Source organism: Bombyx mandarina, chromosome 26 (genome assembly GCF_030267445.1).
Source record: "Bombyx mandarina strain Sakado chromosome 26, ASM3026744v2".
Lineage (NCBI taxonomy): Eukaryota > Metazoa > Arthropoda > Insecta > Lepidoptera > Bombycidae > Bombyx > Bombyx mandarina.
Genome location: NC_143232.1, coordinates 5,382,127 through 5,396,333, shown reverse-complemented (window position 1 = coordinate 5,396,333; position 14,207 = coordinate 5,382,127). Strand labels below are relative to the sequence as shown.

Sequence of the window (14,207 nt, the reverse complement as noted above, 5' to 3'; positions counted from 1 at the left end):
GCGTTTACGTTGTGGATGTCTATGGGCTCCAGTAACCACTTAACACCAGGTGGCCTGTGAGCTCGTCCAACCATCTATCTAAGCAATAAAAAAAAAATCATATTTTTTTTTAAAAAAAACAACACTTTCTTTAACAATATGAATATGAGTATTTTTTTCCACTTCTTTCATGCCAAAATTAATTTCTTATTCAATAAACTTGTTATGCGTGAACTATATTATAACACATTGTAAAAGAAGATATGTATTGTTTTTGCTACAATTTCGGTCTGGTTTCTTAATGCGGAATATTTAATTAATATTTAGGGGTCAGAAGCAGACCCCAATTCTTACCTATCTATATCATAACTCTAAGTTTTCCCAAATTGTACTAATTTGTTTATATATAAGAAAATTTTACAGTCAATTGTTTTTTTTTACTGCTGTTGTGTGCAGACCAACACATAGTCCATCTGGTGATAAGGTAGCATTGCTCATAGATATCAAGAATACCAGCAGCACAGCCAAGCTCCTGCCTGTGTTGTGCAATCAATACTTCAATAGTAACTTCAATCAACTCTCCGATTACTTAACTACACAGCAGAAACAACATTAAAATGACTACATGATATGTCACAAACATATCTAGAACAACTTCTGCAATCTCATTGTTATTGATCAGTCATATATAATTAACAACTTCAATTCAAGGCTTGAAATTCATATGTCCACTCTTTATGCAGAGATTAATAATTAACATACATTTTAAATTAATAAAAGTTTTCTAGTTTTTACATATTACTGGTCCGGAGTGGCTGAAATTATGAAATATTATGACAGTTTATGCTACGCCTATGTCGGAGGCAACTAAGAAGAAATATTTTTTTATTAATTCACCCCTATGGGGGTAGGAAATAAAAGGAACTGATGTAGTGTGGAAGTCACTATCTTTAAACTAAGTAAACATTCCACACCCTGCTTTACTTTAGAAATTACTATTTACATAGATACACATCCTGTATTCTTTTAATTTAATATTTAAGCGGGTCAATAATATGCATCAAATTTAATATTAAAATTTCTATAAATTTTAAAAATTTGTCATTATTGTGTATATTCACTGTGATTTACTTTCAGAACCATATCCTAATCCATTCCTTGAAAGCCAGGAAGGTGTGCTAGTAAAAAATTTATAATATTGCAATATTTATATTATGTGACTTCAGAATAACTATGAAATGGAATAAAAAATTGCAGATTTACTAAAAACTTCTTAATCTGCAATAAAATGTCACCTTGCAACAAAATATGTGTCTATGTACTAATTATACTAACAATTATTAATATTCTCAATATATGGACCTGAAAATAAAATACTGTGAACTGATTCGCCTCAAGTTTCATCATCTCCTATCCTTTACGACCATTCGTATTCTCGTTAGCATAGCATACATCGCAATCACGAATAGGAAATGCTGATATGGCTATTTCTCCATCATAGCATGCATTACAGTTTAAAGTGACATTTGTTTAACCGATTTTTTTAATATTTTGTCTGAAAGTGAGCAATCGAATTCACATTGAAGTCCTCTGTGTCTGGAGTCTGACTCCAGTAACAAAAAAAACACTAGTAACAACAATATCATATGGACTATGAGATCATCTGCCAATCTTTACTAGTAATTTAAAAAGTAAAAAAGCTCATCATATTAATTTTCCTCTCACATTCCAACTCTTATCAAGATTACCAGTAATAGACATGTAGTAAGCATTGGCATGCCAATATTACTTACTTCTGTTCACCTGTTCTATGTAAAAATGGTTGCAAATATATGGCAATTTCATCATCAAGTTTTTGGCCAGGGGATTTCCCTGGACAAAAATACAAGGTGGTTATAAGAATTACAAATTTGTTCCATTTCCTAATTTTTTTTAACATATATTGTTCACTGATCCTAGGAGGTATGCGGGCTTTGTGGAACTTGATGGTCTGCAGATGTTGGGAGCAGACCGCAGGCCCATAGATATTCTTAGGGCTTTACCTACCAAACAACTCTCTTTGCAATCTGTAACCGGACGTTAGATCTCTGCCCAGGGTAATGGTCAAACATTACTGAAATTCACACCACACCTTACACCTTGATTCTATTCACTTTTGTATTGTAATTTGTGTAAATTTAATTATTATTTTCAAATACAAAAAAGTGGCTATGCTGTTAATAATCTTTTTTTTTTACATCGGTGAGTGGACTCACGAGCTACTCAATGTTGATTGGTTGCTAGAGCCAATAGACATCAGAACATGAATGACACCCATCTTGAACCATGAACTTGAAATATTTATTACATTGTATAACAACCATCCCACCCTTCAAACAATAATGCAAAATTATTTTACGCAAACTAGTTTTTTTTTTTTTTTTTTTTTTTTTATATAATGGCAATCTGCTGCTACTTTCAGCAATTTCTGCCAGTGTCGTGTTATGGCTACACATGGAACATTGTCGAGCTATTTAAATACACTTTTTATTATGAAAAGTATCCCATTTTGGAAATAATAATGTTGCCTGGGACTAACACAAATTTAATGTTACTATAAACTTACATATTATAATAAAGATTATGTACAGAGAATAATGCACTACATATAATTATAATTTTATAGAGTTAGTAGTTATAAACTTAATAAAAGCATTTATAATACGGGAGTCTGGGAATAGTGAGAGGAGGTGACGGACATTTACCGGCCGTTGAATTTTCAGTTCGCTAATAACTTGGTCCCATATGAGTGAGTTGTTCAAGCGACAATTGAGGAAAATGTGATCTATACTGCCGTCGTCCAAACCACATTCACACAACGAATTGTCACGTATTCTAATTTTATGTAGAAATACCGGAGAACAGCAATGACCTAAACGAACTCTACAGAGCACAGATATAACAGGTTTGGAAATCTTTTTGAATTTAAAAAACCATGGTTTTGTAGGAACGGTGGGTTGGATTGAAGCATATAAGCCTCCCTTCGTCTTACTGGACTCTGTCCAGTAGGCTTGCCATGACTTACTTAAATTAGACTTAGCAAGATGGAGTAAATCATAAGTTTGGACAGTGTGATGTTTTAGGTCGGCTAGGCTGCTGGAGATTGCAGCTTTGGCCAATGAATCAGCAATCTCATTACCTCTGATGCCAGAGTGGCCAGGAATCCATACCAAGATAATGTCGATCTGCTTTTTCGAGCATGAAAACAAACAATTTTTAATTTCAGAGATTATTGAACTGTGGAGTTTATCCCTGAAAGGGTTTTTGACGATAGCGTCCAGGGCACTTCTAGAGTCTGAAAAAATAACTGCCCTTGTAATAGTGCTATGGGAAAAAACAAACTGACAGGCTTCTAAAATACCAATGCATTCCCCAGAAAACACAGATGTTTCCGGAGGGCACCGGAATTGAAGGAAAATGTTGGAATTTTGGTAATAAACTGAGACACCCGTCCCACTATGAGATGAAAGTTTCGAAGCATCAGTAAAAAACCTGTGATAATCTCGCCACCTGGACTCAACTATGGACAAGAATTGTGTATTGGCCTCAACAGTTTCCTTGTCCAAGTCAATGGACGCAATATGATTTGGTATGAAGCTTAAAACTTCAATTGGAGAGTCATACATGGGGAATCTATTACACTGCTGGACATGAGTTCTTTCCTCAATCATACGGATCTTCCTAAAAGAATTCAAAATAAGTGGGGGATCCTTATACTTCCAGTAATCTACGTTCCCATATAATCTATCTAGGTGGATGAGTTTTGGCAGTATCATATGGTTTTTATGGAAGTATGCTTTAATTATAAACCTATCTGCAAGATACTGCCTGCGAAGGATAAGAGGTGGGTCGGCACTCTCCACCTGCAGGGCATTGCTTGGGCTGGACTTCATACAACCCAATATAATGCGGAGAGACTTTGATTGAATGGCATCCAATTTTGCTAATGCTGTTTTGTTGCAAGGGTCTAATAAGAAAGAGCCATAATCCAATAAACTTCTTATTGTAGCATTATAAATGAGTTTTAATGTGATAGGATGGGCACCCCACCAAACACCCGCAAGAGCCCGCAACATATTAATATTTCTCTCACATTTACTAATTGTGTAATTAAAATGTGCGATACCGGATAGTCTAGAGTCCAAGACGACGCCGAGAAATTTCACATTATCTTCGACCTTGATGGGAGATCCTTCAATTTCTAGATGTACATCTGGTATAACTCGTTTACGAGAGAAAACCACAACAGAGCTCTTAGAGGCTGACAATTGGAGTCCATGAGCAGAAAGCCAATGATTCAGAGAATTGAGGGATATTTGCATGGATATGCCAGCGTCAACTATGGATGGGACAGCTGTATATATGCACAGGTCATCTGCATATTGTAAAATATGGCATCCGATGTTGAGTGACCTATGCAAATCAGATGTATAAATGTTGTACAGCAAGGGACTCAACACCGAACCCTGGGGGAGACCCCTCCAGAGCAGCCTGGATGTGTGGACAAGATCACCAGGGATGTGTACGCTAACAGTACGGCCTGCCAGAAAATTACATATGCAACGTTGTATCTTTACCGGAACACTCAGCTCACGTAATTTACTTCTGAGCACGGAAAGAAGAACATTGTCGTATGCAGATGAAATGTCTAGGAAACAGGCCACAACCGACCGGTTTTCACTGAAGGCAATTCGCGTATCAGAAATAAAGGTGCCGATGCTATCTAAGGTACTGAACCCCTTTCGGAATCCAAACTGAGAGTCTGCTATCATTCCCTTACTTTCCACATACCACTCCAACCTATTTTTAATTAAATGTTCAAGGATCTTACCAATTACAGGGGAGAGTGCAATAGGACGGTAGTGATCAGGATTATCAGGAGATTTGCCTGGCTTCAGAATAGGGATGATTAATTGAGATTTCCAAGCGTCAGGGATATAACCAAAATTAAAACATGTATTTATTAAATTTAGAAGGAACTGACGACTATGTTGACCAGACATTTTGTAAAACGAGTAGGGAAAGCCATCTAAGCCAGGAGATGAGTCCTGGACATATTTAAGTACAGAATTTAGCTCATTTATGGAGAAAGGTTCGTCTAAAGGATCAACAGCGAGCATATTAATTGCCAATGAGGGACATTCATCAACAAGAGGAGCATAGGCAGGAGCCAATCTGTTAATGAATTGTAGGGCGATGCTCCGTGAGATATTGGGAGAATTTTGAGGGAAGCATCCGCGTCTAAATTTTTTATAATTTTGCCAGACTAGGGAAGACGGGGATGAAGGTGAAAGAGAGGAACAAAATTTTTTCCAACTCTCATACTTTTTTTTCTTGAATGTGCGCTTGGATTTAGCCACTATTCTGTTAAATTCCCGAAGGTTGGAGAGGGTCATATTCTTGATGTAATTAAATTCAGCTTCCTTCCGGGATTTAATAAGGTCTGTGCATTCTCTGTCCCACCAGGGAGGAGAAGATAATTTTCCCAAAGATGAATTTTTCAAGGGAATACTCAGATCTGCAGCAGCTGAAATGGAATCTGAATACAAACTCAAACAAGCATCCAAATTGTCAAAAGAGATTTGGGGAAAGGAAAGGATTCTTTTATCTAGATTCTGTTGGTAAATGTCCCACCTGGCGTCAGTAATGCGATACTGCAATAAGGGAGTTCTATTTTTGCTGGGGAGAGACCTATTGGAAAAGGTAGAACAAATAGGGTAATGATCACTACCGTATGTTAAATTAAGACGTTTCCAGTCTAGGGAATTTACTAGAGTGGATGAACACAGTGTTAGGTCCACACAACTTCTGCTTTGACCCGGTCTAGGGAGTCTAGTGGCTGATCCATCGTTAAGGACGTATAACCCTATTTCATCTATTAGCTCTGCCAAATATGTACCTGAAGCGTCACAATGGTCAGATCCCCACAAGAAGTGATGACAATTAAAATCTCCCATAAGAATAATTGGGTTCAATAAAATACATAAATTTCTTAGGAAAGGAATACATATAGGGACAGAAGGAGGGAAATAAATGGAGATAAAATTAATACCAATGATGTTAACACCAATGGCATTAATCTCGGCTCCATGAGGAGGAAGAGAAAGAGAAGAAGAAGGGAAGACATTGTTGACCAGTATAGCAGCACCACCATACCCGTCATCACGATCATCACGGTAGGTGCTATAACCTGGGATGTGAAATGGGAGATGTGGCAAGAGCCACGTCTCAGAAATTGCAAAGATTGCGGGATTATATAAATTGATTAAATGGAGAAAGTCATGTTTTTTTGGGAGGGCGCTCCTGGCATTCCACTGCAAGAGATTTAGATCCATTATGGTGGGAAAAAATAGTGTCAATTATGTCATTGGCAACGTGGTCAGGTAGGTTAATTTTAGTTAAAAGAGAAGCTAGTAGTTTAATTAGAGAGAAGATTTCACTAGAGGGAATATCTTCAGAAGGAGAAGAATTTTTACTGAGAGCGCAGCCATTAGTAGAGGGAGAAAAAGAGTAGGAATTAGTAATAGCTCTATGGGTTCTTTGATCATAGCCCGGGACGTGAGGGGCATGACTTTTAGGCTTCTGGAGGATCGTTTTTCTGTAGGAGGAAGAGGAAGTCTGAGGATGGAAACGTAAGGACGAGGGGGCTGAAGGAATAATATGAGTTGTGGGAGGGACTGATGCTGAAACATCAGCAAAGGACTTTGACACAGTAGGGAATGTTTTGGATGCTTCTGCATATGAGATGTTGTTCTGGGCCATAGCAACTTTAATATTTTTTTGTCTCTGGTATTCAGGGCATTGCTTGCTATTAGCACAGTGAGGTCCAGAGCAATAAAAGCAAGTTGGGTCCTCTTTAGTGCAGTTCTCACCAAAGTGTTCATCACCACAGCGGAAACAGCGGGGCTTTGAGCGACATTGAGTTTTTGTATGACCGAATTTACAGCATCCAAAGCATTGTACAGTAGGGAAATAATATATATCTACAGGGAGGGAATTGAAGCAGCAAAAGACACGTTTTGGGAGGGTCTGACCATCAAATGTAAGAACCACAGAGGAAGTAGGTTTCCATTCTGGTACCCCATCAGTAATAACTTTGTGATTAATGCGTCTCACCTTCAGTATTCCGCCACAACCAGATGGTGTCTTAATATTTAAAGCTATCTCTTCTTCTGACCAGTCATTAGGCACACCCTTAATAATACCCATCCTAGTGATATTATAAGTCGGGATTAATGAGGAGTATCCATTTTCTAACAATTCTTTGTTGGCCAAAAATGAGTTTGCATCCTCTGGAGATTTAAACTGGACAGCAATCCTATTCCGACCTATTTTTTTGACTCCATCAGGAAGAACATTTTTAATATTAAGTTTGATCATCATCTGTCCAAACTTAATGGGGTGGAGGGTAGTTCCCGATTTCGGGTCAGATTCTATACGAGTAACATGGACCAAAAATGGAGCCACATCCCTCGCAGAATAGCGTTCGCGGCTATACTTATTAGGTGCTAACGGTCGTTGTTGTTTGGAAGTAGACAAAGCAAGATCATTATCATTGTTGGTTTCGAGAGCTCGCTTACGATGATGTGCTTCAATCGACTCGAAACTAGTTAATGGTACAGTAAGGACTGGTGAGTATGTAAAATCACCCTGAGGATGTTGTCCCTCATCGTTCCAGGTTAAACTAGGATCTGGGGGACGGCCAGGGGGTCGATCGTCAACCTCCATGATCGGCCCGCATTGACTATGCGAGATTAAATAAATGAAAACTTACCTTATGGCTTCACACAAAATTTGACAATTACAACAAGAAGAACAAACACAGATAGATATAGGCAGCAAAAAATATAACCAAAAATACAAACAATTAAAAATTAAAAGGAAAAATCGTTCGCATGTGCTAACCATCAAACACCCTCCAAACAAGATCCGAATAATCAAATCTCAAACTGCTCAATAGGTTTAAACAATGGGGTTGGCAACTGTCCCGCAAACTAGTTACCAACCAGAAAGTGTTCTAATTTGACATACATAAAAAATAAATTTTAATGATTGATTTTTTTTAAAGGTGTATCTTGATATTGTAATCCAGATGCTAATAAAGTTTATTTATTAGTTTATTTATCTAAATGTATTAATTTAAATCTGTGTCAAAGGCAATAAATGTTTTTATTATTATTATTATTATTTATCATATTTTTCTGAATATTAATAAAATCTTTTACAAGAATATTTCACTTAATTTAAGACTCCAAGCCAATTGAGACTATCAAGGATATTTCTATATTAAATTGACTATTTCTTATTTAATCAGTAAGGCTTATTTGGAACCGACAATTTCACTGAATAGTGCAACAACTGGATAGAACTTATATGTTAAATTATTAAAAAGGGAATATATACGAAACTAGACTTAAATTATATACTGCTGGCAGGTCAAATCGTGATTACCACATGTCATCTGGATATAGTTTCGGTGTAGGAAAACTTTTACATAACCACAAATCATAAAACGGTGGCGTAATAGTACGAGGGGCTGTCAGACTAGGTTAGGTTGACGAATGAGGACTAGCCTGCTAGACCTAGGCACTTGATATCTCTTACCTTAACGGAGTCCAGCGGGTACATTATGCAATGCTCCATAACACCCGCTATCGCCCCGGCAGTCATGTGCGTGACGAAGTTTTGGGTCGGAAGGGTTTCATAGTCCTCAAAGTTCATAATCCTCACTAAATACTGACACTTGGCACGAAATAAAAACAGGGAATCAAGTCTTTCTATGAAGTTTTTACTATTTTACCGCACTATCAGTACCATTTTCGCTATCTATTTTCGTAACAAGACATCCGAAATTTAGACCTATCAAATTTTTTTTCCACAAACAGAACTTCACATGCACTCGCGACTTTAGCGGCTCCACAGAATAAATTAAATAATTTTAATTTTCCTTCTCCCCCTACAAATCAATGTTGCCATACACATTCTGAAAAGTTAAGCAAAAGACTACTGCCGTTGAAAAATTGACGGAAACCATTAATCGAACAAAACTCATTGGCATTAAGGTCATATTGATGATTGATTCTCATAATTTAATTTTTTTTTATCAAATCTGTGGGATCTTTTCCATAAAGAACTTCGATTGTGTGGCAGCACTTGGATTTTGTTCATAGATTAAACACTTAATATATTTTATTCGGTTTGTCTCAAGTATTTTGTATTGTAAATATATTTTTTAATTGTAAACTAAAAACGATTGCAATATTAAAATACTATTTAAATTCGTGAATAGTGCAAAATGAATATCTATATGATAAATAACCAATCTGTAATTAAACAAATTTTGAATTTCTTCAAAATATATAAATAGCCGGTTCATGTGATAATAGGTCGAAGGTAAAAAAAAAAAATCTACGAACACAAACAAATTTGTTTCTCAATTCGGCATATTTAATGTATGCTAATATATTTTGAGAATGGCAATTGGCTTCTTGCTATTGTCAAATATTGTCTCAAATATTCAGTTATTTTTAATGATAATGATTAACAAGCATATAGAAATTTCAGTGATTTCTAATTATTCTAAGAATATTTTATGAGTACAACTTTCGTTAAAAATGATACTATTCATTACCATGCAATAGGAAATGACTGACAAAACCGGCGCGGCGCACAGTGCTGCCAGATGACCGTGTGAATTTCCCCCTAACTTTTTTCGAAAACCCCCCGAAAATAGGCTTTTTGAAGAAAAAAACCCCCAAAACAGTCTTTACTTATTTTAAAGAAGAAATAAAAAACCAAAAGGATTCTTTTATTTTTTAATCAAGCTGTCCCTATAACTTCAACCATCTCTATACAATTATTACAATCATATCCACTTTCGTTATTATTATTTAAAGCATACACGTTTTCTAAGTTAAAGATATTTAACATGTCCGATGTGGGAACAAAATTTATGGCTCTATTTGGTAGTGAAAATCGAATCCTGAATACCGCTTCGGCAGTTTCTATTGTCATTAGACTATAATATTCTAACAGTAATTGCGAACTGTGTTTGTGGATGAATTATTGATACTTAAAAAACCTCCGAAATTTCTAACTAACTTTTTCCCCCCGAATTTCCCCCCAAAGAATCTTTCCCCCCGAATTTCCCCCCAAGGTCGAAAAATCCCCCGAATTTGCAAGGAATCCCCCCCATCTGGCAACTGTGGCGGCGCATGCGCAATGTAGGCGTGAGGTGATGGTTTGCTTATTAGATATAAAATTATTAATAATTGGGAATTTAATTGTTTTTATGATCGAACAATCACCAATAGTTGTCGAACAAACGATAGATAATTAATCTGAGCGATAAAAATAAATATATCTAGTAAAGGGAGCCAACTTAAGGGTAATCATTTGTTTAATTAATTTTAAATAAATTAAAGACGAACAAACCATTTTTACGTTCGAACATTAACGAACAAACAATTAACAAAAAATTAAAAATAAAAAAATCCGAAAATCAAAAAAAGGGCGTTCAAATTCAGTGAGTTAATAAAAACTTAGTAAAATGGTTATCATAGAGTTACTATTTTTGTAGGTACTTATTAACTCCATGATGGTTATTTACCGAAACTTCAGTGGACTGTTTCAAGGAGCCCAAGAAGCCATGTCCAGTGACTTTGTTTCGCACACTTCTGCACTTTAACAGACACGAAACGGACTTTTTGGCGGGAACGCGATGAGTGAAGTTGTGTGATTTTTTTATTTTGTCTATTTTGTGTTTCTTCAGGCTTAAATGTGTATTAACGGTGGTTTATTAATTGTTTAGTATCTGTGAAAGTGCACAAATGTGGGAAAATGAAACAAAGCCGCTGAACGTAGCTTCTCGTGATCCTTCAAAAAGTCCACTGAAAAAATCTTAGTGCCTTATGAAACGAAATTATGATTTTTTTTGTCTGAAAAGCTAGAAAAAATTATAGGAACAGTTTCATTTTGTTAATTTATTGTTTCTTCAAATTTAAATGTATTCCGATTATTTGTTGTTGTTTTATTAACCACTAGCGACCCGCCCTCGCTTCGCTTCGGAAACATTAAAACACACATGAAACAAAAAAAAAAAAAATTAAAAAAAGTAGCCTATGTTCATCAGGGACAATGTCGGCTTCTAATGGAAAAAGAATTTTTCAAATCGGTCCAGTAGTTTCGGAGCCTATTCGAAACAAACAAACAAACAAATCTTTCCTCTTTATAATATTAGTATAGATTCAGCATCTGTGAAAGGCAGGCAAGTGTAGGAAAGTGAAACTAAGTTATCGGACGTAGCTCCTCTATAGCTTTTAAAGCATTACCAAAAAGTCCACAACACAGTGAATTCGCAGCGACATATTAGAAACTTGAAATGGAGCGAAATGAAATGATTCTGAGACGAAATTTAATGAAATAAAATGGGACGAGATGTCATAAAATAACTTTGAGTTTAAAAAGTATTTGTAAAGATATACGTAACTAACGGATGTTCAAGAATTGCTTTATTTTTTATTTTTTTTATTGCTTAGATGGGTGGACGAGCTCACAGTCCACCTGGTGTTAAGTGGTTACTGGAGCCCATAGACATCTACAACGTAAAGGCGCCACCCACCTTGACATATAAGTTCTAAGATCTCAGTATAGTTACAACGGCTGCCCAACCCTTCAAACCGAAACGCATTACTGCTTCACGGCAGAAATAGGCAGGGTGGTGGTACCTACCCGCGCGGACCCACAAGAGGTCCTACCACCAGTAATAAACCAATTGCTTCCACGACCAAGGAATAAAAATCAAACTTGCTAATAGTAGGGCATTTTTGTAGCGCGTACGGGTAGATACCATCACTCTGCCTATTTCAATCGCGACTAATAATGCGTTCCGGATAAGCATCACTTATATCACACAATTTTATCTTTTAGATGTAGGTATTACTGTTGGCCCGAAGGCGTTTTCAGTTTCATCAGGACACATGGGCGAGCACGGGCTTAGCCAAGAGGGGTGGGATTGGCTAAGAGCTTCCGAAGCGCTTCCAAAGGAGACCTATCAAGGGTAGCTTCCCGAATGCATTTACTACCGGATGCCTACCGCAACCCACTGAAAAGATCCAGCGAGAAACTTTAGGTTGGGTTGCATGTCGAGAACTCTTAGGCAAGTTCGAAGAGTACGGTTACCAGGATCCCTAAGTCCTAGTGCTAGAGCTGCAGGCGTCTAGTAATAGAGTTAGTGTATCGAATGGATCCATAAGAACGTGTGACTAGGGTGACGGGCTCCGGTGTGAACCAGAGGCGGAGAGTAGTCAGCAGCGGCAACGATGTAGCAATTATCATGACGCACGGCCTAATCGAATTACTGTTCCGACGCTAACTTTAGCTATTTCCTGATGGATTCAAGGCCTAGATCGCTATGTACGTTCCTCACGATCTGTCGGCTCAGACGGCTGTCCTGCAAAACGTGATTGGATGGGTTGAAGGGTGTCTGTGTGGAAGCGGCCGGCGTGAGCGAACACCACACTCGCGTATTAATGGCCATATGGAAAATGTCACATAGTTGCGAAGGGCATTTTACTCCGCTTTCAAATCATGTGGTAAAGTAAGCAGCGAGTCTACTTAATTAAACAGAATTTACTTAATTATTTATATATTTGTGTTAGGAGAAACTTTAGTAGTCTACATGTAGGTTATGGTAGGTGACGGGGGTCCGACTGATGGCAGCCGTCGGCTCGCTGAGTCGGCTGTTGCCGACCGTCAGGGGGCCTGACGTGGTGATGCGCCGCCTCTACGTGGGGGTTCGCGGGTACCGCATCGTCTCGTTCGAGGCGGCGTGCGTGCTCGCCGGGACGCCCCCCTGGGACCTGGAGGCCGAGGCGCTCGCTGCGGATTACGCGTGGCGATGCGATCTTCGCTCCAGGGGGGAGCCGCATCCTGGCGCGGCGGAAGTTCGAGCGCGGAAGCTTCAATCTCGGCGTGCCGTGTTCGAGGCGTGGTCCCGCCGTCTGGCGGACCCTGCCTACGGGCGACGGACCGTCGAGGCGATCCGCCCGGTCCTCTCGGACTGGGTGAATCGCGACCGAGGACGTCTCACCTTCCGAGCGACGCAGGTGCTCACGGAACATGGCTGTTTCGGTCGCTACCTGCACCTCGTCGCCCGGAGGAAGCCGACGCCGAAATGCCACCACTGCAGTGGCTGCAACGAGGACACGGCGGAGCACATGCTCGCGTACTGCCCCGCTTTCGCGGAGCAGCGCCGCGTCCTCTTTGCAAAAATAGGACCGGATTTGTCGCTTCCGACCGTCGTGCCTACGATGCTCGGCAGCGACGAGTCCTGGCAGGTGGTGCTCGACTTCTGCGAGTCCACCATCTCGAAGAAGGAGGCGGCGGAACGGGAGAGGGAGAGCTCTTCTTCCCTCTCGGCGCCATGCCGCCGCCGTCAGGCCGGGGGTCGGAGGAGGGCGTTTGTCCAGCTCCAGCCCTGGTTCTGGCCCAGCGGGGTATCCCGGAACACCAGCGGCACCGCCCGGGCGGCCTGGTAGGGCCGCCGTACCGCGGAGACCGACGTCGTTGGTCGTCGACTATCGCCTCGACGACCCGTCGGTCGGGCGTCCTCGGGGTGGCGCCGCGTGTCTGGTTGTAGTGTTGACCGCGGAACCCCCCTACTCTGAACGGGTTCTGACCCCGGACGGAGATCGGACGTCGGGTGTAAGAGTGCAGGGGAGTCGTTTAGTGGGTGGGCCCTAAAATCCTTGGGCCCGCGATCTGCTCTCAACACCTGCAGATCGTTGAGTCTCACATACCCCGCGCGCCCCCTAGGCGCGGGGACATCGTAGGAGGTTCGGCCGCCGGCCCGAAAAAAAAAAAAAAAAGGTAATGGGGGTCGGAGGAGGGCGTCTGTCCAGCTCCGGCCCTTATGAGGAGGCAGTCTCCTCCCGGTGATGGTCACGGGGCGACCTAAGGGGGTTGAGGCTGCGCCGCACGCTACCGTCTCTCTAGCGCGCTGGCACCAGGAGGCCGGGACGACCCGTCGGTGGCTGCGGACTGCGATGGGGTCCGCATTTTCGTCGTCACTGTCGTCGCATACTGTGGAAGAGCAACCCGGTCGGCGGTGTATCGCGTTCCGACCCGGCAGGCTGGTTCTGTAGGTAGCGGCCTCCCCCCGGTGAAGGTCAAGGGGCGACCTGAGGGGG

At 40.1% G+C, this 14,207-nt stretch overlaps 1 protein-coding gene across 1 annotated transcript in view; it reads right to left on the bottom strand.

The window, feature by feature from the left end:
* LOC114250772 (mitoferrin) overlaps positions 1–8,998 on the bottom strand; it is a 68,402-nt gene extending 59,404 nt beyond the window's left edge. The window contains exon 1 of the mRNA XM_028184773.2: positions 8,623–8,998. Coding sequence (XP_028040574.2) covers positions 8,623–8,739 — 117 coding nt within the window. The 5' untranslated portion in view covers positions 8,740–8,998. The remainder of the gene's footprint in view (positions 1–8,622) is intronic.
* Positions 8,999–14,207: the final 5,209 nt, after the last annotated feature.